The 25617-nt window shown below is 43.5% G+C and overlaps 1 protein-coding gene across 1 annotated transcript in view; it reads left to right on the top strand.

The window, feature by feature from the left end:
- Positions 1-25100, top strand: part of LOC138301157 (uncharacterized protein PF3D7_1120000-like) — a 47881-nt gene extending 22781 nt beyond the window's left edge. The window contains exon 2 of the mRNA XM_069241337.1: positions 22921-25100. Within this exon, the coding sequence (XP_069097438.1) occupies positions 22921-23812 (892 nt within the window). The 3' untranslated portion in view covers positions 23813-25100. The remainder of the gene's footprint in view (positions 1-22920) is intronic.
- Positions 25101-25617: the final 517 nt, after the last annotated feature.

Here is a 25617-nt window from a genome sequence, read left to right on the forward strand (position 1 = left end):
CTGCAGTTGAACGTACCTTCCCCCGTAGGTCATTCCACCTCTTCCTGATGTCACCCCTAGTTCTTGGGTGCTGTCCCACGGCGTTGACCCTGTCCACGATTCTCCACCATAGCTCCATCTTCCTAGCTATAGATATCTGCTGCACCTGTGCTCCAAACAGCTGTGGCTCTACCCTGACACTTTCCTCCACCATGGCCCTTAGCTCCTTCTCTGTGAAACAGGGGTGTCTTTGTGGTGCCATGGGTGCTGTTTCAGGTGTGTTGGTGAGGGTGTGTTGGATTATGTGTTGGGGTGTGTGATGTGTAGTGCGTGAGTGGTGTACAGGTGTGAATAGTGTGTGGCTCTAGTTGTATCAGTGGTCTTGGTGTCAATCTCCTGCCAGTAATTGTTGTTTGTAAAGAGTTGCATGTAATGTTGGTGTGTGTTTTATAGTGGTGTGGGTGTGGTGTGTGTATGGGTGTATGGGTGTCAGGTGTGTGTTGTTTGAATTGTCCAATGTGATGTTGTTTTGTATGTGGGTGTCCATTGTGAGCGCGGCGGTATCTACAGCCAATGGTTTACCGCCGTTGAATGTCTGCCATGGTGATTCGTGGGTCATAATGTGGTGGACGTAGTTCTGTTGGCGTAACGGTGTGGATTTTGATACCGCAAGTTTATCACTGACCTTTGGTGTGGCGGATTTGTGTATGTGGCTGAATAGTGACGGATTGGTGTGTGTGTGTGTCATAATATGGTGAACGGCTATCCCCCGCGGCGGTAAGTTGGCGGCCATCAGCGTGGCGGTAAGTTGAATTTTCCACCAATGTCATAACGAGGGCCATTGTGTCTAATGTTTTCTTCAATTTAGGGACGCGTTCAATGTTCTTTTCCATTGTGAGTCTTGTTTTCTAAAGGCAGTAGGCATTTGTGCAGCTTTCTGGTTATTTTCTATGGGAATTAGCTCTATTGGGCTGTTTTTATGACAGCTGTGTTATTGCATTTGGTTGCCAGAAACGGTCATACCTTTGTGTGAAAGATATGAGAACTATTTTGAAGGTAATTCTGAGGAAAATATTAATTGGATAAAGAAAAGAGTGTTTACATAAAATCAAACTTATTTTTGGTCAATTTCTAGATGATAATATGAGAACGGAAAGAACATGATGTCTGAGAAAAACAAGGGGGGAACTAATCAGGAGGAGTTGATTAGGAGATTCAGGTGGCTGTTCAACAGACTGTTAGATGGGCTTTGGGCAGGAAAGGAAAATGTATGAGGAGGAATATCATTCTATTTCAGATGAGGAGGATCAGAAAAAAGGTCCGTGTGGGAAGTGTCTTAAAAAGAGGAAACATTTAGAGGGTTCATCCAGTGAGAGGGTAGTCCAACGTGGCTCAATTAGAAGTGGTCCCTGAAGTGGTACAAGAAAGGGTCAGTTTAACCATGAAAAAGATTGATATCCTGTATAAAATATGGGAATGTCTAAAAGCAGATCTGAGGAGGATCTTAATGAGTATATTTTAGATTTGGAATATAGAGAAGGGTTAGATGAGGAGAGTGAGGTAAGTGCCAGGAGTATGGTAAAGGATATGGTGGTTGATCCTTTTGGAGAGAAATTATTCAACCCTAAGTATATAAGACATCCCTGAGAGAAGGATTGGTGGCTTTTGGACCATGTTTCTGATAACATTATATCCAAGCTGCGTAAATCCTTGGAGAAGGAAGAGAGAAATATTATGCAAACGGAATGTTCCTGACCCATTATATATGACAAAGTGACAATGACACCGAATCTGTATCCAGAGCTCATGAATTACTTATTTAACATGGGCAAAGATCCCACAAAAGGCTTAGAAAAATCTCTGAAGGGTGTTAAATATTCTTGGACCACTGGCAAAGATCGCTGATGCAGTGGACACCTTTTTGAAGGGCATGGAGTTGGATTTGACTCTATTGCGAGGTTGGTGCCAGCGTGCTATCTGTTGTTTAGGTCATGCCAATGTGGGCCTTTTGCCAGAAAGGAGAGAGACAGTGCTTATTCTCATTAATACTAAACTAAGCGATTTAGCTAAATACAAGTCTAATGATGATGTTCTTGTATTCCTTTTGGGGATGGAATGGTTAAGTCTCTATCCAAATACGTGCCCGCTTTCATGAGCCTCGACAAGGTGCACTTTTCTATGTGAAAAGTATTTTCTAATAATAGTTTTTATAGTAGGACTGGTAGGAGAGGGTGCCCTTCCAGCTGGGGAGGTTATAAAACCCAATATCAGAACCAAGGTTTTCGATATTACAAGGGGAATCAAAGAAATTGCAATAGAAGAGGAAGGGGACAGAATTCCAATGAAGGACAAAATCAAGGTGAGTATGAGGATTTCTTCTACGTTTATCCCAACAAGTATGGGAGGAAAGTTGAAACATTTTAGGTGACAAAAGACAAGTGGGTGTTACAAACTATAGAAGGTTAATAAATAGAGTTCGAAGTAGAGCCAGTTCAAGAGCGAGAGCCAAACAAATTGGTATCTTTAAATGATTTGGAACATATGGTGCAAGAGGAAGTATTACAGATGTTAGAAAAGAATGCAGTATAAAAGTAGGAGAGGAAGAGAAAGGCTTTGTAAGTACTTTCTTTCTATTGGAGAAAAAAGACAAAGGATAGAGGTCGGTGATAAACTTAAGAGACTTGAACCATTTTTTTATTATAACACAAGCTTTATTCGGTCATGAAACCATCAAGGCATAAACAATACTTCATATAATACAATATACAGGGAGCTTCATATAATACAATATACAAATAAGAATTTAATATAAAATAGATGGATAAAAAATCGTAAAACACTGAACGATTTTATGACATAACAACATTCCAATTTGGAAGGTATACACCTATTGAGAGGTTTGCTTAAAGATCTAGAGTGGACGGTGAAGATGGATCTCCAGGATGGATATTTAAAAATTCCGATAGTGAGCGAGAGTCAGAGATTCTTGCAGTTCAGATGAAAGGGTCATCTATATCAGTTTCAGAGTCTCCCTTTCGGACTGTCTTCAGCACCTTTGTGTTCCACAAGGGTATTGAGACCAGTGGTTGGTTTTCTAAGAGAAAGTGGAATAAGGATGATCATTTATTTAGACGATATTGTGATATTGATATCAGCATGCAGACAAGTTGAGGAAGCATTTGGAAATGGTGAAAAGTCTGTTACAGGATTTGGGCTTTCTAATAAATGTAGAGAAGTCAGTAATGGTTCTGATGGTTCTGACACAGAACTGTGGTGGACACAGTGTTTTGCCAAGTACCACAGATGAAAGTGAGGAAAATAGAGAAGGAGGTGCAGATTATGTTAAGGAAGGAGAAGGTCAAATTGAGGCAGTTGGCTCGGTTGATTGGTCTGTTGTAACCTTCAATCAATCCAAGAGGTTTTTCCGGGTCAGTTGCATTACAAATTACAGAGCACTTTAAAGCCTGCTGGTCTGGCAAGAGGTTTATGGTATGGGGAAAAGGTCTTTCTTTCTGTGGATGCGAGAGAGGAGTTGATATGGTGCAAGAAGAATTTGGAAGCCTGGAACAGACGGGCTGTTTTTGGAACAAAAACAGATTTTCTGTTGGAGATGGATGTGAGCACTTAGGATGTGGAGCGATATGCATGGGTGAGGAGACCAGTGGAGTCTGGCCCCGTCAGAAAAGTAGAGACATATAAATTGTTTGGAGATGCAGGTAGGTTTGTTTGCCCTCCAGAGTTTCAAGACAGAGCTGAAAGGCAGCTCTGTGTTGTTGAAGATGGACAACTTGACTGCAGTAACATGTATAAACAGGTTAGGAGGCAACAGGTCCATGGCATTGTCTGAATTAGCGAAAGAAATATGGGAATTTTGCTTGGAGCACAAGATAGTTTTGAAGGCAGAATATTAGCCAGGAATTTAGAATGTGATAACAGATTGGATTTTCACTCAATGTGATAGATTACAGTGATTGGAAGTTACAAGAGGACATATTTCAAGGTATTTTAAGAATTATGGGCCTTCAGAGGTGGACTTTGTGCTTTCAGACTAACTTTTCAGTTGCCAAATTATATATCTTTTTGAGGTCGGATCCAGGAGCAATAGGAGTGGGTGTGTTTAAAGACAATTGCGTAGGAATGAGGGGAGATGCTTTACCCTCATTCTCAATGATTCAGAATGTTGGTAGAGGTGAGGTAAAGGTGAGGAGACAGAGATGTTGGCCTTTTTGGAAAAAACAAGTGTGGTTTCCGATGGTAATGAAAATGGCAGTGGAGGAGCCATATTTTATAAAATCCTGTAAAGGCCTTTTGTTAGGTGTAGAAGGCAAGGAACATCCTTTGGTGGAGTCAGGTTCTCCCAACCTTCTAGTATGGAAGAAATCATGTGTTCTGGAAGATTCACAGAATGTTCGGGTACAGCAACAAGCTTACTCAGTGAGTCATGCTCAACAGGAACTAAGAGAAGGTATAAAGGAGCATGGAAGGTATGGTTATGTGGTGCGTAGAAAGGCATTTGGATGCCGTGGAGGCTGATGAGATAAAGGTGACAAATTTCCTGGCAGGTTTATTTGAAAAAGGTATGTCATACAGGATAGTAAATTGTTACAGGTCGGCGGTGGTAGCAGGACATTTGTTGCAGTTAGTGGTGTCTGTTGGTAGAAGTCCTTTGATTTGCAGTGTGGTGAGTTGTGGAGACCATCTAGTGCGAAGTATCAGACTTTATGGAATGTTTAACAGTTTAGAGTTAGCTGAGTAACAGATATTTGAAATTGAGAGAATTGTCTTGGAAGTTGCCAACATTGCATTGTCTTATCTCTTTTCTGAGGTTTTCGGATGCAGGAGCCTTAGAAATGTTGCATAGATTTTTTCAGCCAGATGGGGTATTTGTCGAGATTTTAAACGTACAAAGATGATGTCTGGGTTTACTCTTTATCCAAGGTTTGATAGTTCACCTAATTTGTGTGTGGTACGGTGTTTGAAGGAATAGGAGACCAGGATCTTGGATAAGAGATGTGCTGGGGTTGATCAGCTATTAATCACTTATGTGAAACCATTTAAGGAACTTATGAATGATAAGATTGCTAGATGGGTGAAAGCTACTATGAAGGAGGCATTGTGGATGTGTCAAAGTTTAGGGATCATTCCGTGAGGGGAGCCATGGCAAGTAAGGTTTGTACGATGGTGTGCTGCCATTTGATAAAGTTTGTTTTGACCAATGACTTTGTGTTTCACCACTGCGCATATTAGTTGCTCAATGTTCACCAGTAGCACATGGTATGTTTTGTTCAGTTTAGCCGCCTATGGGCTTTGACATTGCATTAGTCATTACATTCTGTATTCTGCCTATTGGCTTTGACATGGCATTAGCCATTACTTTCTGTATTCAGTTGAGCCGCCTATGGGCTTTGACATGGCATTAGCCATTACTTTCTGTATTCAGTTTAGCCGCCTATGGGCTTTGACATGGCATTAGCCATTACTTTCTGTATTCAGTTTAGCCGCCTATGGGCTTTGACATCGCATTAGCCATTACATTCTGTATTCTGCCTATTGGCTTTGACATGCTGTATCCAGTCTAGCCGCCTATTGGCTTTGACATTGCATTCCTATTGGCTTTGACATGATGTATTCAGTTTATCTGCCTATTGACTTTGACATGCTATTAGATATTCTGCCTATTGGCTTTGACATGATATCATATATTACATTTTATATTCAGCTCCGCTGCCTATTGGCTTTGACATGATATTATAGATTGCATTTTATATTCAGCTCCGCTGCCTATTGGCTTTGACATGATATTATACATTGCATTTTATATTCAGCTCAGCTGCCTATGGGCTTTGACATGATATCATACATTGCATTTTGTATTCAGCTTAGATGCTTATTGGCTTTGACATGACACTAGACATTGCATTTGATATTTAGGTTAGCTGCCCATTGCCTTTAACGTGGAGTTAGACATTGCAGTTGAGAATCCAAGCTGTATTTTTCCAAGCTGTGTTTTTGCACAAGATGAACCAAGATGTTTTTCTCACAGTAGACTAGACATGATAAGAGAGAGTACATGGGTGTTGTTTTTTCCTCGCTTGAGCTTGGGAACAGGAGTAGTCTTGGAGACCTGGCCAGTCTCCAAAGGGCTTGCTCAGTTTCCCGGGTCTGAGAGGAGGGGGGCACACCTTTGTAACGAATGTAACAGGCTGCAGAGAGTCAGATTCGAATCTGCCGGACCTCGTGCTGGAGCTTGGCGCCAGCTGCCAGCATCCCGTGTGGGTAGATGAAACTCTTTCTCGCGGCTGACAGGGGTCATCAGCTTGCAGACCTTAGAAAGATGTAGCTGTAAATAGTTCCTACACGGTGAAGTATTTGTTTTGCTTTGCATTCAATATCTTATAAATATAACCTGCTGTGTATATTGCAAACTGATATATTTTGTTTGATTAACGCGGACTGGAAAGCTACTAATTCGTCATTCATATAACAACAATAAAAGTCTTCTTTGACCTCAGAAGTGCATTTCTGTTGTGTTATGTTAGTGCTTAGAAACTAAATAAGAGGAAAGCACTACAATTGGTACCAGGAGTGGGGTGTCGGTCATTAAGAGGTGATTAAGAAGGGGTTTGACGAGTTGGTAGATTTCTAAGTGCACACTTTAAAAGTGTAATTGTTTTTTTGTTGTTTGGAGAGTTACAGAAATTGTTTTTTGTTGTTTGGAGAATCACAGTAGCACGGCAGACCATGTCATGTGTTGTTAAACTGCCTGATGGTGCTACGAAAAACTGTGAATTGTTTGTTGTTTGGAGAATCACAGTAGCACGGCAGACCATGTCATGTGTTGTTAAACTGCCTGATGGTGCTAAGAAAAACTGTGAATTGTTTTCTGTTTGGGGAATTACAGAAGAAAATGCATGTGTAGAAAACGTGTGTTTTGGAAGTAATGATGACAGAAAGGTCTGGATACCTTTATCTGCTTACCGAGAAATGCAGGAGAAATGTAGGAATTTGGAACATGAAAATAGGAATTTACGTGAGCAAATTAGCCCGACTGAAAGTTATAAAAAGGCTGTTTTTGAAGAATCTTTCTTGTCCCATTCCAGTAATGAGGGGGTTAAGACAGCTCCGAGCTGCACTGAGTTTGTGAGCCAGGGTTTTTGGCAGACAAAATGCATTCCTTAACTGATAACAGGGACGAGAGAGACCAGAATGTGATTTACGAGTTACCGTTGCAAAATGCACAAGTAAAACGAAGGATTTTAGAGCAAGACACCCCGACTTTCATTAGCTTGTTTGATTTTTGGAAAAAGAATAGCCCTCATTTGAGAGAAATCCTAACACTTTTGTATATGGTCACTGTGAAAAATAATATGCAGCTGCGCGCGTGTGATTTGGCAAATGAAATAATGCAGACTTTAGGTTTCTGCGCAGTGCAAGAAGGAAATACTTATGTACATGTAACTCAAGAACAAGGAAAGAAAATAGTGCCCCTAGCTAGAATCATACAATGGATCTGGTACTTGCAAGACAGGGCTAGAGTACCACAGGTAAAAGAGTTACCAATGAAGTTGAATGCACCATTTGAATTCGTGTCCACTGAAGATAAAAAGCATGTTTGTTTTACTAATGATTCATTGACTGAAATGTTGCTTTCTGGCACAGTAGAAGGAACAGCGTTGTATAATGTGTGTCAGATTTTAAAGCAAGAGCTACGTGAGATGTGTCATTTTTATGCTGATTTTTGGTTCTTTGATAATGTTTTAGCCACATGGCTTGTACCTAACTGGTTCAATTACCTTGCAGATGTTAATGAGAAAAATTCAGAGAGAGAAGTGTTCACCCAGAATTCTGCCTTAGTGGGGATGGCTAAGTGGGTGCCCCAGAAATGTGAACAGCTGAGAGAAAAAGCCACTTACAGGTGGGCAGAGATGAGAGAGATGCACATTCCCCTAGATTTGATAAAAACTGTGCAGCACGCACAAAAGCAATCTGTCATGCAAGCAGTCACAGAGCAGTTGGGGAGAGGAAAGTTACCAGGACAGGAATGGCAAAGTGATCAGGTTTTAGGGAGAGTGATTGCTGCAGATTACCAAGGAAAAATCGAAATTATGCTGATACCTAGAAAAGAATCTGATTCATTCAAACAAATTGGAGACAGAATGGCCCAAATTGACATAAATGCAGTGAATGGAGGTTTGGTAAAGAATGAGTCTGCCCCAGCCCTTCTGACAGTGCAAGAAAAGGGAAGCTGTGGCGCAGCAGATAAAAACCTCAGTGCTGATGTGTGGGCTGAAGCCCCAAGTGACCCTCCAGAACCTGCAGAGAATATAACAAAGGGCCCCAAAAACGTCCCGCTGATTATAAAACAGGGAAAGAAAGAGGAAGGGTGCAGTTTAAATGAAAAATGTTATTTGCAAGAAAAGTCATACTTGTTTCTTTTGCAGATCCTACCACATTTCGCCACTTCCCTGAGTGTGCTGTGTGGTCCCCCTTCCGGTGTGTGCGTGTGGGGTCGGGGAAGGGACCGAATCCCCAACCTGAACCTGGCTGAGTAAAGTGCCAGCACCATGGATCCATTTTGCGCAAACTGCGCCTTCAGTTCAAGTTCAACTTGTTTGATTGCATTCTTCCACGGGAACTAAGCTGTGTTTTTTTTTTTTTTTCTTTTTCCCTCTCGTATGGAACTCTGACTTTTGCTTATCTTCCAGCAAACCTTTCAGGTGGACCGTGCACCTTTACATGAGCAGAACTCATGCCACATCAAATTGCTAACACTGTTGAATTAGAGACTCACTCAGAGTATAAAAAAAACATTGCCCAGTCTTTTCTATGTAGATGTATCTGATGTGAAAGGTTATGAAATCAATGTGTTAATTCACTTCTATTGCTTTACAGGGATTGCTTTGATCATTCAAATATAATGGGTTTTTTTTTGTGCTGATGTTTTTGTGTTTGTTTGAAACAAGAGATATGTGAAACAAAAATTCATTGGTCAAAGGGCGGAATGTGCTGCCATTTGATAAAGTTTGTTTTGACCAATGACTTTGTGTTTCACCACTGCGCATATTAGTTGCTCAATGTTCACCAGTAGCACATGGTATGTTTTGTTCAGTTTAGCCGCCTATGGGCTTTGACATTGCATTAGTCATTACATTCTGTATTCTGCCTATTGGCTTTGACATGGCATTAGCCATTACTTTCTGTATTCAGTTGAGCCGCCTATGGGCTTTGACATGGCATTAGCCATTACTTTCTGTATTCAGTTTAGCCGCCTATGGGCTTTGACATCGTATTAGCCATTACATTCTGTATTCTGCCTATTGGCTTTGACATGCTGTATCCAGTCTAGCCGCCTATTGGCTTTGACATTGCATTCCTATTGGCTTTGACATGATGTATTCAGTTTATCTGCCTATTGACTTTGACATGCTATTAGATATTCTGCCTATTGGCTTTGACATGATATCATATATTACATTTTATATTCAGCTCCGCTGCCTATTGGCTTTGACATGATATTATACATTGCATTTTATATTCAGCTCCGCTGCCTATTGGCTTTGACATGATATTATACATTGCATTTTATATTCAGCTCAGCTGCCTATGGGCTTTGACATGATATCATACATTGCATTTTGTATTCAGCTTAGATGCTTATTGGCTTTGACATGACACTAGACATTGCATTTGATATTTAGGTTAGCTGCCCATTGCCTTTAACGTGGAGTTAGACATTGCAGTTGAGAATCCAAGCTGTATTTTTCCAAGCTGTGTTTTTGCACAAGATGAACCAAGATGTTTTTCTCACAGTAGACTAGACATGATAAGAGAGAGTACATGGGTGTTGTTTTTTCCTCGCTTGAGCTTGGGAACAGGAGTAGTCTTGGAGACCTGGCCAGTCTCCAAAGGGCTTGCTCAGTTTCCCAGGTCTGAGAGGAGGGGGCACACCTTTGTAACGAATGTAACAGGCTGCAGAGAGTCAGATTCGAATCTGCCGGACCTCGTGCTGGAGCTTGGCGCCAGCTGCCAGCATCCCGTGTGGGTAGATGAAACTCTTTCTCGCGGCTGACAGGGGTCATCAGCTTGCAGACCTTAGAAAGATGTAGCTGTAAATAGTTCCTACACGGTGAAGTATTTGTTTTGCTTTGCATTCAATATCTTATAAATATAACCTGCTGTGTATATTGCAAACTGATATATTTTGTTTGATTAACGCGGACTGGAAAGCTACTAATTCGTCATTCATATAACAACAATAAAAGTCTTCTTTGACCTCAGAAGTGCATTTCTGTTGTGTTATGTTAGTGCTTAGAAACTAAATAAGAGGAAAGCACTACAGATGGGTGGGTGGTTGTTTGGAAGATATTATAAAGGCAGCTGATTGGTCATTTGCAGAAACATTTAGGAGATTTTATTTTAAGTCTGTAGATCATATTTCAAAAGGTGTTTTGAAAGACTTTGAACATGCATAATGTTAGCCTCCTGTCTTGACATAAAATGCTGACTATTATAGGTTAACTGTATAAAGAATTGTGATTTTCTTTAAAGACAAGGAGGCTACCATTATTCCACCCACCCTTCCGTTGAGGAGCAGTTAAGGATAGGGAGCTTTATTAGAATTAATATGTTTATGTCAAGGTTTCTGAAATAAATTTGAAGTATTTTTCATATGTTGGTGTTCAGAGTGTATGAATTGGTTTTATATCTTGGTTTATCTTGGCAATTATTAAACGTGTTTAAAACTTGATTTCAAAAAAATATATTTTAATTGAATTTTCAGTTACCAATTACAAGAAAGACACGGAGGATACAAAATTAGTATCTCAGTAAAGTTTGAGAACAAGTGGATTCTGAGAATAAGTGCAAGTACAGGTGTACGTACAGTGAGTGAGAACAACAGCATCTTGTTGAGCAGTTGTGTAAAGTCCTTGGGGTGCGTGAAATAAAGGAGTGGTGCCATGCTCCTCAAAGGAACCAACAATAGACAGAATGAGGACAGAAAGATAAGAACTCAGGATCGTGAGGTGGCAGGGGGTAAGCAGTCACGTGTTGGGACATCAGGAGAGCACAGCAAATAGGGTGAGCGGCCAGTGGGGGCATTGTGTGAGCCCATGGCAGGAAACAGCAGAACAAGCCTCCCAGCTGTGCTATGTATGGAGTGAGCAAGGCAGGTGTGTGTGCTCTTGAGGCTGGGAGGAAGGGATGGGGTTTGTTGTCTTCTGCTGGAAGTGTGCTTGCAGCTTGACACAATGGGTGGAGATCGGGCATTTACGCAGGCGACGCAGCTCCTCGTATCAGAGGTCATCTTCCTCCGCTGTCCCCCACTTACGTACAGCACCATGCCAAGTGGACACCGGGGGGGTGCTGTGGGGGAGTACCAGTGCATTGTCAGGGTGCGCTTTGCGAGGAGTACTAAAGATGTAAAATGGGCCCACACTTGCTGTTGTTTAGTGTGTCTGAAAATACCTAAGGAGCTAGCCCCCAACGACTCGAGGTCTGTAAGTTCAGTGACAATTTGCAGGGTAGAGTGTACAGAATACCAGTATCTTTGGAAAGCCGAACAGGACCAGAGCATGTGGATAAAATCTGCTTCTTGAGCTGGGCAGCAAGGACAGCCTGGTGGTGTGCCTGGGATTAAGCGGTGTAAGTGTACTGGGGTGAGATACACCCTGTGAAGGATAAGGAACAGTATATTTTTTAATCAGGAGTTGCACAAAACAAGCTTAGGAAATCGGAGAGCTGTGTCCCATCCATTGTCCCATAGTGCCCTTCTGAAATTGTCGTCCCACTGATGTTGGAGTATCGACAGAGGGATGTGCATGAGTTTGCATGTTGCTCTGTATAGCCATGTGATAAGGTGGCGGCTGAATCCTATCAGCAGGATGGAATGTAGCACTGAGTGTTTAGGGGGTTCTCCTTCTGTTGTATCCCAGAGCATTTGGCATGCTGTTTATGAAGGAGGAACTGCCTATCTGGAAGGTTGCTTTTCTCTGCCAGCTGTGCAAACGAGAGGAGATGATACACTTGAAAGGGATCACCCACTGGGTGGACTGAGTTCCCGTCCGTATCCTCAAGGCTCAGGGAGTGTAAAATCTGTGCTGATGGGGCAGCCAGATGAGGCGGAATAACAGGGTATATAGCAAGGTGGCACAAGACAGCTGGTGCACACGAGCCATGCACTGCCGAGCCAGCACCACCATCAATAGCTAAGTATGATGGGGTTGTGGCTTTTTCAGAAGGTGCCTCCACAATGGCAGGATCGAAGATGGGTCCCTGAGCGTTAGTGGCTTCTCTCAGATTGTAGCCTGCAGTCCAATGAGAAAACCACTGGAGCTGTGGTGCCAAGAAGTAAGCTTCAAATGACAGGGCCCCCAGGCCTCCCTGTTCAGTCGGCAGTGGTAATTTGGCAAGGGTGACCCTGTGCCGGCCAGCACCACACACAAGTTCGATAGAGAGAGTGTCCAATTCCGCAAAGAAGTAATGTGGTGGTATGATTGGGAGGTTTGCAAAGTAATAGAGTAATCGAGGTAGGAGAATCATTTTCGCCTGGGCAGTCTAGCCAATAGGTGGCAGTGGGAGGGTCTGCCAGAAACGCATTTGGGTCTAGACCCCGCTTAAAACTCTGCAGTAGTTACCATCGAAGAGGTTGGCATTGGAGTGGTAGATTTGGACCTCTAGGTATTAAACTGCTTGTGGGCGCCAATGAAGGTGGACGTCACCGAGAGTCAGATCGCATGGTAATTGTCCTGGGCATAGTGGATAGACCGCTGATTTTATCCAGTTAATCCAGAGCCCGGAGGCAGAGGCAAAGTCTGCTAGGATACGCGGGATCAGCGTAAGGTCTGCTTTGATATCTTGAAGATACAAGAGTAGGTTGTCCGCATAGAGGGACACCGCATGTATCCCATCTGATAGTGGTATGGCCCACTCCATGCCTCATGCTTGGAGTCTTAGAGCTAGAGGATCCTTAGCAAGGGCAAACAACAGGGGGGAGAGTGAGCACCCCTGTCTTTTGCCCCGACACACAGGGAATGGTGAGAGATGAGACGGCCTAGAGCAACTCTGGAGGTTGGGTTGGTATAAAGCAGTCTAGTGTATGCCAAAAGCTTGAGTCCGACTCCTACCCGGTGGAGGACCTCGAAAAGGCATGGCCAGGTCAGTGTGTCAAAAGTCTTTACCAGGTCTAGTATACAACAAGCAAAGTTAGTGTGATGGCCTTGGACCTGATCCTGTATATGAAAAAGGTGGTGAATGTTTTGTGATGTATTGCGCTCCAGTACGAAGCCATCTTGGTCCTGCATTCAAGACCAGGGAGAATTTGGGAGTACCTGTCTGCTAGGATTTTGCCCAGAACTTTATATTCTGTGCCCAGGCTAGCTATGGGCCTGTTTGAGGCCAAACTAGTGGGATTCCTATGGGGTTCAAGGATGGATTCTTGCAGTGTGTGGGGGAGTTCGCCTTTATGTAGTGCCTCCTCATATAGGGCCACAAGTCGAGATGCAAGCAAAGACAAAAAGGCGGCTTAGTATTCTATTGGCAGACCATCCAAGCCCGGTGTTTATTTCCAGGCGAGGTCTTGAATCGCTTGTGCAACTTCTGTGACGGTAATGGCTTCGTCAAGGGTAAGTCTGGTGGATGCCTGAAGGTTGGGAGGTGGACTTGTGCAAGAAAGGCTTCCGGTGTTGTGGTTGGTGAGGTGACTGGGTCTTTCTATAGTATGGAATAGTACTCTGTAAAGGCCTGTAGGATGTCAGCTTAGGGGTGTATTTTGGCTTCCCTGGGATCTACTATCACAGTGATTGGGGGTGCTGTGCATTCCTGCTGAACAAGCCAAAGAGTCTGCCAGTTTTGTCACCTTCTCTGTGCACCCTGGAAGTGTAGGCCTTGAAGTTGTAGCATCTCAGATCTTCTAGGAGTGCTGCGTATGCAGTCTTAGCCTCCTTGAACTGAGGATAAGCTCTGAGTGTGCATCCACCTCTTTACTGAAGTCAGCCAATTTTTGCTTGGCCTGTTCTATGTCTTTCTCCAGGGTGCGGCAGATTCTCACAAATGTTTTGGGATACAGACCCCTCTGGGTACTGCCTGAAGGGCGTCCAATTCGAGCACCTTAGTGGAGGCTGTGCCTGAGTTCTCGGTAAAGTAGTGGCAAAGGTGTTCTCTTTGTTCCTGCTGAAAAACAGGGTCTTCCAGGCAATCCTGGGTAGCTACCATGTGGGTACCAGTGGGGGCGGAGGAGTCCAGTGGACATCTATAATGTGCATCGCGGTCAGACACAGGGCCACAGGTAACAATGGCTGGTGAGTGCAGCTTGCGATCAGAAGCACCCAAAGGTTATAAGACAGGGCAGCCATTCGTAGGTTCCCCTCAATCTAGCCTGTCACGGCTAGGACTGGTGCAAGGAGGTATGGCTGATGAAATTCATTGGATTTAGGAAAGTGGCAAGATCTGATGATCAGGCTCTGGAGTGCGGGACACAGCTGTGGGTCTTGTAGGTGCAGTCTGCTGCCACATGCCTTGATTGTGACGCCGATGTGGGGGGGCCCATCCTCAAAGATAATGTACATTGGCACCATACCCCCCGTTGACACACCCCGTGTGCCCTGTGCAGCTGCGCCAGGGATCCGGCTTCAGGAGAGTGGTGAGGGAAGAAAGAAGAGGGACTGGGTTGGGGGCATTTGCTCTGGGGAGCGGTTTTCACCTGCTGCTCCCTGGGGAACATCAGCACCACCGGTGTTCTGTAGGGCCCCGGTCACCACTCCCGCCACCAGTGTTGGTGCCTTGCGGTGTCCCCTGAGGCCCTGCACTTCTCAGTACGTACTCCATCATGCGCCTTGACTCAAGTGCCGCTGCGGGGGGCCTGCGGGTGTCTTGCTGGCAAGGTATCGGGGAAGCCTCAAGGCCGAGGTAGGCCGCAGTACTTTTGAGGCCCCACGCTGCTGTCCTCAATTCCTGGAGATGGGCAGGACTGTTGCTGATCTCTGGTGTAGCCAGCCATGGCACCCACTCAGGCTGCGGAAATAACCAGTGGGGCTAATCTAGCGAGGCACTAGGCCACCCGCCATAATTAGGTCACAGCAAGGTCCGGAGCTGTGGAGCCACGGACTCCGGCATCCCCTCCTGTATGATCGCCACATGGGAACACTGGTCACACACTCTGCAGCCCGCGCCCCCTGCATGCCCTGACCTGAGTGCCGAGGCGGGGGAAGCCGCATGGATGGCAGGCTTCGTTTGGGCACCGCAGGGTCTCTAGGGACATTCACCATTGCTGCTGGCCACAAGAAGCAGATGGAATGTATAGAATTGGACATTGGTTCACTAAGAAAAAGTAATCCAGCTTAAAACCTTTATCATTAGCTCATCACCAAAACCAACTCAGACCTACCATAACAAGGGTAAGCTTTCTCAAAATCAGATATAAGGAAAAGAGTCAGCAAAATTACTAATACCTATAAAATTACTGTTGGAAAAACTCCTTAGGAAGGTCTAACAAGGACTATCACAGAGCAAATCTTCGATCCCAGGGATTTACTCAAAGGGGAAACCAATACCAAAACCCTTGCCTACTACAGCAATTTGTGAGAATCCATGTCACACAGTATATGTCTGCAGGCGGTGTTCTACGCTGTGTTATAACAATCCTTCCTGAATCCGGTTCAGCCTACCTTCTCAGAGTACTGAGGTCTCTTTATAGTACTGCACTCTCTTAGGTACCACCCTGTCTCTATTTCAAATTTATCTTTAAGCTGCTCTACCATCAATCTTCCCCCCCTCAAAATACCGTTTTGTTTTTCTTCTCAATGTCATGCCCTCACTCTCGATGCAGGCTAGGTGCAGCTTTTTCTATGTATGCAGCTCTATGATGCTGATAATACCCTTAATGCATGACTGTCCCTTTGAGATGTTGACACAGACTTCCTGTGAAGCCCTTCTCAGGATACTGCTCAGGCTTCCTGCTTAGGGTACTGCTCTGTGTACCACTGCCCTATCCTCTAATATATGTCATTGTGCTATTGATTCTCTCTGAAGCCCCTCAGGGTACTGTTCTGGCTTCTCCATTTCTGTGCTGCCTTCTCTCAATGTACTACCCCCTTTCTATGAAATTCATCTCTAGAAACAGCTGTCTCTGATGGTGTTTGTTCATCTTAGGGACAGTTAGTTGTTAGTGCACTATTGTTACTGAAGGTGTTACTCTCTCAGGAGGATGCTGCCCTCTCTATTTTGTGCTGTTTGTCAGGGTGCTTCTACTTCTCACTGAAACACCTCTCATGTCACTGTTCCTTCTTCCTGTCAGGGTGCTGTATTTGCTCATAGTCCTATGTCCTCTGCTACCCTACAGATTACCGTCCTTTCCATCTGCAACACTTATGATACTGTTACCCTCTTTGACACTTCTGGTCTCTCAAATGCACTCAGGTTGTCCCATCCACTCAAGTTGCTCTGTCCTTCTACATAAATATTTGCCATATTATCTATTTGATCATTGTTTGTCCACTGATCACATTGTTTAACACAGTTTTGCTTTCATGCAGTGAGTTTTGTTTTGCAGTTCTGATCACGTGTCTTTCAAGGAGGATCTATTTGTTGTTACTCTGACCCATTCCTAAACTCAGTTGTCCTGTTATTTATGCAAAACAGGCATATGATTTACAAAAAACATAAACACTCTTTTTACATTCTATTTGTAAAAATGTTTATTTTATTTGTTGTTTTTGACCTTGTAATTCTCCATTCCTTAGGATTGCCTCTCTCTTTCCATCCATAGGCTATGTCTGTCCACCCATCTCTGGACTGTGTTTCTCTTCCCTTACACTGGTACGCTTGCTATCCTTACCTTGGCACTGTCTCAGTGCCTATCCCTTGTCTCTCCACCCAACACTTGCCTGTCCACACATCCCTTGGTTTTGCCTGCCTATTCACCCCTTTTTCTTGCCTGCCCTTTCATAAATTCACCTTGGCTACTATTCGTCCCTACTGCTTTGCCTCTCAGCCTCTGCTTTGGTTCTCACTTTTCATCTCTGGCCTGTCTCTCCTCCATTCCTTGATCTTGTCTCCAAAGTATCCCTTCTTCTTGGTCTCAACACCAGTGTATCACCTATCCCATATTTCACCACTAATCTCTGTCTCTCCTTACATCTCAGGCCATGATAAACACCCCTCACATTATTTTTCAGCCCATACTTTGGCTCTGTTTTCCATCTGTATCTTTAGTATGTCTGTCCACCCATTCCTTCACCCTTATTTCTCCACTGGTTGCTAGTATCTTCATGTTCCTGCAGTCCTTCTGTCCATTCTTGGCTTCCTCTGCTTTCCAGTCCATCCAACCTTCCTTTGCTCATTCTCTCCCTTCTCTCCACCCATCCCATGCGAATAGGAGTCGGAACAACACACGCTGGAGCCATGCATGCCTAAACAACGCGGTTGGAACAACTACTGCGTTGTTACCACAAATTCCTTTACCACGAATGTCTTAACAACTATTTTTCATTGTAAAGGCATTTCTGGTAAAGGCATGTGTGAACGGCATGTGACTCCCCCCACCCCAGTCCACCCACCCCTAAGACAATTGTACCCCAACCACCCACCCCACCCCTAAAAACAATTCTTACACTACCCCAACACCCACCCCTACCCCGCCCCCAAAACTACTGCGACCCTCCACCCCCCTAAAATTTAAAAATACTCTAACCCCCCACCCCGCCCCTAAAAACTAAAAATACTACCACTACCCCCACCCCTGCCCCTAAAACTACTGCGACCCCCACCCCCCCAAACCCTAAACTACCCTGACCCCCAATCCCACCCCTAAAAACTAAAAATACCCCAACCCCCACCCCTAAAACTACCGCGACCCCCACCCCCTAAAACCTAAACTACTCGACCCCCCACCCCTGCCCCTAAAACTACAGCGACCCCCCCACCCCGCCCCTAAAACTACTGTAACCCCCTAAAACCTAAACTACCCCGACCCCCAACCCCACTCCTAAAACTAACCTAACCCCCCAACCCCACTAAAAACGAAAAATACCCGACCCCCCCACCCCTGCCCCTAAAACTACCCCGATCCCCCACCCCGCCCCTAAAACTACCACGACCCCCCAACCCGCCCCTAAAACTACCTCGAATCCCCACCCCACCACTAAAAACTAAAAAGACCCCGACCCCCACACCCCTGTCCCTAAAACTACTGCGACCCCCACCCCCTAAAACCTAAAGTACCCTAATCCCCCACCCCCCTAAAAACGAAAAATACCCCAACCCCCCACCCCGCCCCTAAACCTAAACGACTCCGACCCCCCACCCCCAAAAACTAAAAATACCCCCGCCCCTAAAACTAAAAATGTCCCGACCCCCCAACCCCCGCACCTAGAGCAGCCCCAGCCCCACTTACCTGATCGCGGCCTCCGACGAAGCTGACTCCCTTCTTCTGTGCCTTAACCACGCATGTGCATTGTTCAGCACATGCGTGGTTAAGGCACCGAACAAGGAAGTTGTGGTTAACGAAAGCGTTGTTCCGCTTCCGCTGACCATGACGTTGCTGTTCGGGAGTCGTGGCTGGGATTGTTTCCCATCCTATGCCCCACCCTGGTATCTAACCATTCCATGCCTGCCTGTGCCACACCATCCATCCTCCATTTGCTGCCTGTCCCTTTTCCCTCCACCCACCCCTTTGCTTCGAAGCTTCAGACAATTCACATTTTAAATTAAGGATATAACTGAGTTTGTTGCCACATTTAAAAGACTTGCACACTAAATTATGAGGTCTAATAACAAGATGACACTGATTTAAATCAAAAACAGAAACCAAACAAAAAAACACTTTCCTCAATGCCCGCCACATCGCTGCATTTCTGGCTCCACTGCAGGCACAGGCTCCCAGACTGTCCTCCGACCAATCCTAACACTGCTCTCATGCTGCTGGCAGCATGAGAGCTGCATCAGGATTGGCCTGAGCTTCCTTGATTTGCGCTCCCAGAAAGACTGGGAGCCTGTGCCTGCTGTCTCCACCGCGGCAACACAGCTCGGGTTGGAGACAGCTCAGTGAGCGTGTCGGATTGGCCGTCCTGAGACGGCTGACCAAATCCACACGCAGACTTACAACAGTGCTCACCACTCCGCTTTGTGCCTGTCATCACCCATGGCCCTGCCCCCTAAAAAAATAAAACGATAATAAACATGGTTTATTATCATTTTATTTTTCAAGTTTTGCAACGTCTGCTACTGGCGGGGGGGCAATGCTCCTCCGCCATAGCGGAGGAGCCGTCGCTGGATGGTTAATGTGCTAGCTGTGGTAATCTGCATGTAGCCTGCAGGTTATGCTTACATCCTGGCACCACTGGTCTGGCTCAGTATTTCATTCTTCTGGAGGTCGGAAAAAGGAACGTAAATATAAAGGGTCACAAATCCATCTGAAAAAAAAATTCAATAACGTGCCACACTGTTTAGGGCCTCCAGTTCCTCCCTGCTGCCTCTCAGTGTACCACCATCTGACCCTCATCAGGCCTCAAGAGCTGTTTCTCTCCCAAATCAGTTCCTTCCCTTTCCTACTCCTCACTTAAACTTTCAGTTTCTGAGTCCCATGGAACAACTTTAGGTTCATGCTGTCCCTTAGATACACATGTACTCTGGGTTGGGCCGAGCCAGCTCCTCCACAGACGTAGCGCTGCAGATGAGGATTCTAGACCCTCACGTCAGGTCAGGTTGCCAATTTCTGCTGATTAGGCGTCTCCTGGCTAGTCAGATGAAAAGGTATGCCACATATTTAAATGGAGCTTGGCTCTATGGCAGAGGTCTCCAATTATTTTTATAAACATGGCAATGTTTAAATATGTCTAAACCTATTTAAACATTGCAGTTAAGTACTGTTACCTTTTTAAAACTGCAATAACATGCTTCTGCTTAAAACAAAGGCCTGTTAGCTGTATAATATTTATTTTGGCCAGAGTCAGGGGCCACCCCTGGGATCACTTCAGGCCCCCCTAGGGGGGCCCACCCCCCAGTTTGAAGACCTCTGCTCTATGGATTTGTACCGAAGCCCCTGAACGCTGAGCTACGGTGACAGCAGGAATTCTAAGAAAAGTAATACGCGGTTGCCAAATTGACATCAAATCCGTTCCCGGAAGGAGAAATTGCAACCTGTCTGCAGAAGGCGACGGGGAGTTTGGATGGGATGAAACCCTTTTATCCTATTGGGGGTTGCACAACTGCTGAAGAGTATCTGGTCTAGTCATTGTGAGAGTGAATTTGTCAATTTAACTGTGCAACAAGTGCAGTAACCAGGAAGAAGGGAGGGCGAATGGTCGTGAGTTGTGGTGCTCCTAGAAGGACAGACGTGCACTGTGTAAACGGGAAAGCTGTTACAAATTCGATAGAGTAATTGTTAACAGAAGTCGGGCACCGACACTGCAAACGTACATCTCACTGCTAGTCACCATATCCTAGACCTGATAACCAAGGAGACTGAGTAATCATAGCACAGCCTAGGATAAGATCAATAAGTAAAGGGAAGGGAGTTGATTGAAAACCTAAAGGCACAGGATTACGGACAGAAGTGCAGCGTCCATCACAGCTTGCAAGATCTAATAGCTCAGTGGATTAAATCAGCCATACCAGAAATCTGTGTTTGGTTACAGGTTCAAAACAAATACCGTCTGGTTATTCCAGTATGTGCACAGAAACACATGATTATATTTTAGATACACAAAGCTGGTTTGGGAGGTTTATGTTCTCGAGTGCCGCCAGGGGCGTAGCTTCAGGGGGTGTTTGGGGTGTTACACTCACCTAATAATTGTGTTTTCTGATGAATAGTTGGGTACAGGTGCGTCCAGTTGTGTATGGTGAAGTGTCTGTCGGATTCCACCCTGCATTTTTGCATGCACACATAGATAAACACACACACTCTCACATCTCTGTTTGAAAAGTCCTCAAAATGTTGGTTATTTTACAAAATGTTGTTCTTCTCTCACTTAGTATTCCTACCAATACACATTCCTCTCCCTTTGCATTTCTCATTAGGTCACTCCTATGTGCCCTCCTTGTCGTATAATGTGTTTCAACACTATATGCCAGCATTATTGGTGGGAAATCTGTAGCTCAGTGATGCCCTGCTGATTACAACCTTGTTCTCCGCCGACAGTGTGCATTTTGAGGGTGCTGATGCTCCCTGCATGTGGCAGCATTTCCGCCTGTTGTATTATGAGCCGACAACAATGCTGCTGCACCTTTTCCACTGGGCTGACTGGCGGAAACCTTGGTTTCTGCTTGTCAGTCCAGTGCAAAAGTCATAATGGGGCCGACTGAGAGGTCGCCAGCACCCCGGCGACCTCCCTGTCAGGAGCTTGGCAGACTGATATTTCCATCCGCCAAACTCATAATCAGCACCTTAGTGACCAAGCTACACACCTGGGTGCCTCTCCAGATTGTTCAGAAGACACAGCCTCTCAGCAGAATGCTCCTCACAGTGGGGTAGTCTCCAGCCTGGAGTACCCACAACAGAAGCACAAAAAGGAGTGAACTTTCCACTTGTGTCTATCAACACACACACAGACAATAATGCGAAAAAGAGACAATTGACTGGCCTCACCTGAATAAACCCTCTCTCTCTGATCAATAGAGACTACAGTTCAACCCTGAAGAACCACTATCTACCAATCTTCAGTGGCCAGATCTCCTACTTCAGGAATGTCAGCAGTACATATCATTGTCTGGGAAAACAAGCTCATCCCTCTCTTCTGCACAGCTACAGGCCGGGGAAGGAGGGGGTCAGTTGCGGGGAGAGAAGGTGTAGCATCTCCATTACTTTGTTGCACGTACACATACAATGCATGTACCTCAGTACCCAGTACCAATATAAATAGCCATTATATTAGTACTCTGGAACAGAGCCATGGGACCATGTTTTGTATTCTAATTGATCAAAACACTCTTGAGATTTAAATTGTTACTTTTCATGCTGCAGTACCAAAGACAGTGGTGAGCTCAAATTCTAAATAAATCCAATTGTAATTATTATATGAATTTTTCTGCACATTTCAAAGTCAGTTGAGACAAAATCTATAGGGTATTTTATTTCTAAGCATTGTCCTGAGGATGGTCTTGCATATTAATTATGCAAGAGATGGAAACATCTACGTCGGTCCACTACTTGCTTCTTTGAAACTAGGGTGGCTTTTGTCAACACACAAATACTTTTGTTATCAATTGATTTGGTCCCAGTCGAACTATCTTTTTGTAAGAGTGGACCAACAGACTTTTGGCCCGATCTGTGGAGTTGATGTGACAATTATGGGTCATTAGTCGGATAGATGCTGGAATTTGTGTAACCCCTCATTTCTGTTCGTGTCTTTTGTTTGACCTTTAAGTTAAAAAAACTTGTTTTCTTGTATGCACCCACATTTTTAATTATTTTCTTTATCAATTTGATGCTCAGTACTAGGCGATATCCCTAAGTATATATTGTTGATCAAAACTATTTATATTTCATGAGTTAGGCTTTAGTGATCCCCTTGTCAACCTTTTGCTATTTTGCTACCTTGAGAGCAGTGGAAAAATGTTTGCACCATGTGTCAAGATAAAAACAGATGAAAGACTTTTTTTATAAATACGGTCGTTCTTGGGCACCTCTTTCAAACAACCTCGATATTTACTGTTAGCACCACACAACTTTAATTCAAACATTAGGTGAGCACCTGGGAGGTGAAGCACCCACCAGGTCACCAGTATACATACACACTGAAAATGGAAACCTTTTTATGTGCTGTGGGAGCACACAGATTTTTCTCACAGATAGATTTTCCTCTCACACTTTCTATTCTTGCCTGTCTCATGTATGAGGTATCTGGATTTGAAATTGGTTTAACTCTAAAAAGCATTTTCAGTCTCTGTTTGGTGAGGGTCAGTTGTAAAATGTCAAGACTGATACAATTCTAATTCTGTTCCCTGCAGGGAAATTATAAACCTGAATTCGGCAGTCACCCACATAATGCAAACTCAGCAGCATCTGAACGAAGAAATAACAAATATAAAACAGAGAATGGAGGAAATGAAACACACAAGCCAGAATCCAATAGTTGTTTCTTGTACTTCTGAGGGAAGTCTAAGCGAATCATTCCAGAAAGTTCGACGTGATTTGGATGAAGTGATAACGAAAGTCAACGAAAGAAGTCACTTGATACCATGGAATATGGAGAGCAGCTATATTGGAGTAAAACAAACTAGCAAGTCCTCAATCAGCTGGTTTTCAAAAACACAAGTTAAGGCGGATCTAGAGACAGCAATTATGGATGCCATAAAAGAAAACAACATGATGATGGAATGTATTATTGATGAAAAGGCCAAGCCGGCTAAAGAAGAAAAATATGCATACACGGGATTCTTAGATAGATTAATATTTGAACAAAATATAGACGAAAAAAGTAAGAGAGTAGCGGAAAAAATTAAGAGAGTAATTGAAAAAAACAACAAGATGACGGAACAGAATATTCAGGAGAAAATTGAGGAAAGTGAGCAGAATATGGAAGAGAAAATTACGAAAAGTGAACAAAATATGAAAGAGAAAATTAGAAGAAGTGAAGACAATATGGAAGAGAAAATTGAGGAAAATACACAGAAAATGGAAAACAAAATTGAGGAAAGAGAGCAGGATATGGAAGAGAAAATTGAGGAAAATACAGAGGAAATAGAAAACAAAATTGAGGAAAGTGAGGAGAATATGGAAATGAAAATTAGGAAAAGTGAACTAAATATGGAAATTAAAATTAGGATAAGTGAACTAAATATGGAAGAGAAAATTAGGAAAAGTGAACAGAGTATAGAAGAGAGAATTAGAAAAACTTAACTTACAATGGAAGTGAAAATTACCAAAAGTGAAAGGAAACTTGGACAGCATGGTAACTCTGTAGGACAAAATTGGATGAAATGATCGAATTCGATAAAAGTGAATATGAAGCACAGCTAATAAATCTGTGCAAAGCTTTTACTTTATTTAGAATCGTGGTAGAACTAAGGTGTTTGCCTCCTTTGTACAAGTCGACCACAATCAGTTGGGGGGTTTGTAGATTTACTTGGGCACCATGAATTGAAAGAAATCTAGTGATAAAGTGCATTTAGAGAAAGAAAAAATAACTAAAGAAAGAAGTCATCACAATGCTGTAATTGCTTCTTTATTTCATTCTTTCCATCCTTTTAATTTAGCTTTATTCTTCGTTATTCGTGTCATTCTTTATCTTTCTTTCCTGATTTCTATTGTTCTTAGTTCGATTCTCTTTTCATTCCTCCACCTACCTTTCTGTTTTCCCACCCTTCTTTCATTATTTTCCTCCATCTTTATTTTCCTATTTCATTTTCTTTCCATTCCTACCCTTTCTACAATGTTTTAGTTTTTTTGTTCCTTACTTTCTTCTTATCACACTTTTGTCCTTCCTTCTCCACTTCATTCCATCCTTCTTTCTCTTTGTATTCCTTCCATTTGTTAATTATTTCTGTTCTTTCCATCGTCCTTCCTTGTTTCCCATTCTTCTATTATTTCTTTCTATTTTCCTGCTATCCTTATTTCTTTCTGCCTTCAATTTTTCTTTTTATTCCTTTATTCCTTTAATCTTTTCTTCTTACTGCCCTTCTTTCATTCTTTATTTTTTTACTTCTTTCGTTGTTTCTTCCTTTCTTGTTATTGTTTCCCTTATTTCCATGCATCTTTTCTGCCTCTTCTATCCTGAACCTTTTTGCTTTCCATATCTCTCGTAATTTGCGTTCTATTTTCCTTCCTTGGAACTAGCTCATTCAATCCCCCTCTCACTTATTTTTTTTTACCATTAAATCATTTCGCTTTCTGTCCCCACACTCAGCTTTGTCATAATTATTCTTGCAGCACTGCAAGCCACAGATCACAATTAGGAAGCGCCATAAAACAATTCATTCTGCCCAGTGGCATCCACACTCAAGCTGATGTGGTGGGTGTTTCAGTAGGCCCTTGATCAAGAACATCAGCTATGACTCCACACTATTTGATTGGACTTGCTTCTTTCTTCTGTTCGGATATTGTTTTATTTCTTGAACTGTGCTCTGACATAACTGAAAGATAACTTGCAGTGTAAATCTCCCAAACAATAAATAATTCCAGTTCTAAAGTGTTAATTATTTTCTGTGGGGGAAAGCTTGCAGCAGAAAATGTGACCGCGCTACTCCCGATCTCCTTTGTTCCTTCATTTTTTTCTCTCTGCTCATTTTGTTAAATCTCCTTTCTTTTACACATTTTACGCATACGTCTTCTTTCCTAACCTCAAACGTATGCGTTCCGGAGTAATTAGATTGTGAAACTGTGATGGGTTGGTCACATTTTGCATTCTAAAGTCATGCACTCAGAACACTTGCTCATAAAAGTCTTATGTTTCTACAGAAAAAAGAGGTTCGATCCATCCTATTTACAGTGTATTCAGGGCTATGCACTCTAAAAAGGGCAGACAGGATATGCACCTATTATGGACAGATGTCCTGCAGGTGCCAAACCCTCAATAAACCCCGAAGTGTCTTTAAAATAATTTCGGGCTAGTCTTCTTTTTCAGCCACAGAATGAATCCAAAATGTCTAATTTACATGAATTCAATAGTTTTCACAACCCCTCAATTGTACATGCCCCTGACCTGG

This window comes from Pleurodeles waltl, chromosome 6 (genome assembly GCF_031143425.1).
Source record: "Pleurodeles waltl isolate 20211129_DDA chromosome 6, aPleWal1.hap1.20221129, whole genome shotgun sequence".
NCBI classification, from domain to species: domain Eukaryota; kingdom Metazoa; phylum Chordata; class Amphibia; order Caudata; family Salamandridae; genus Pleurodeles; species Pleurodeles waltl.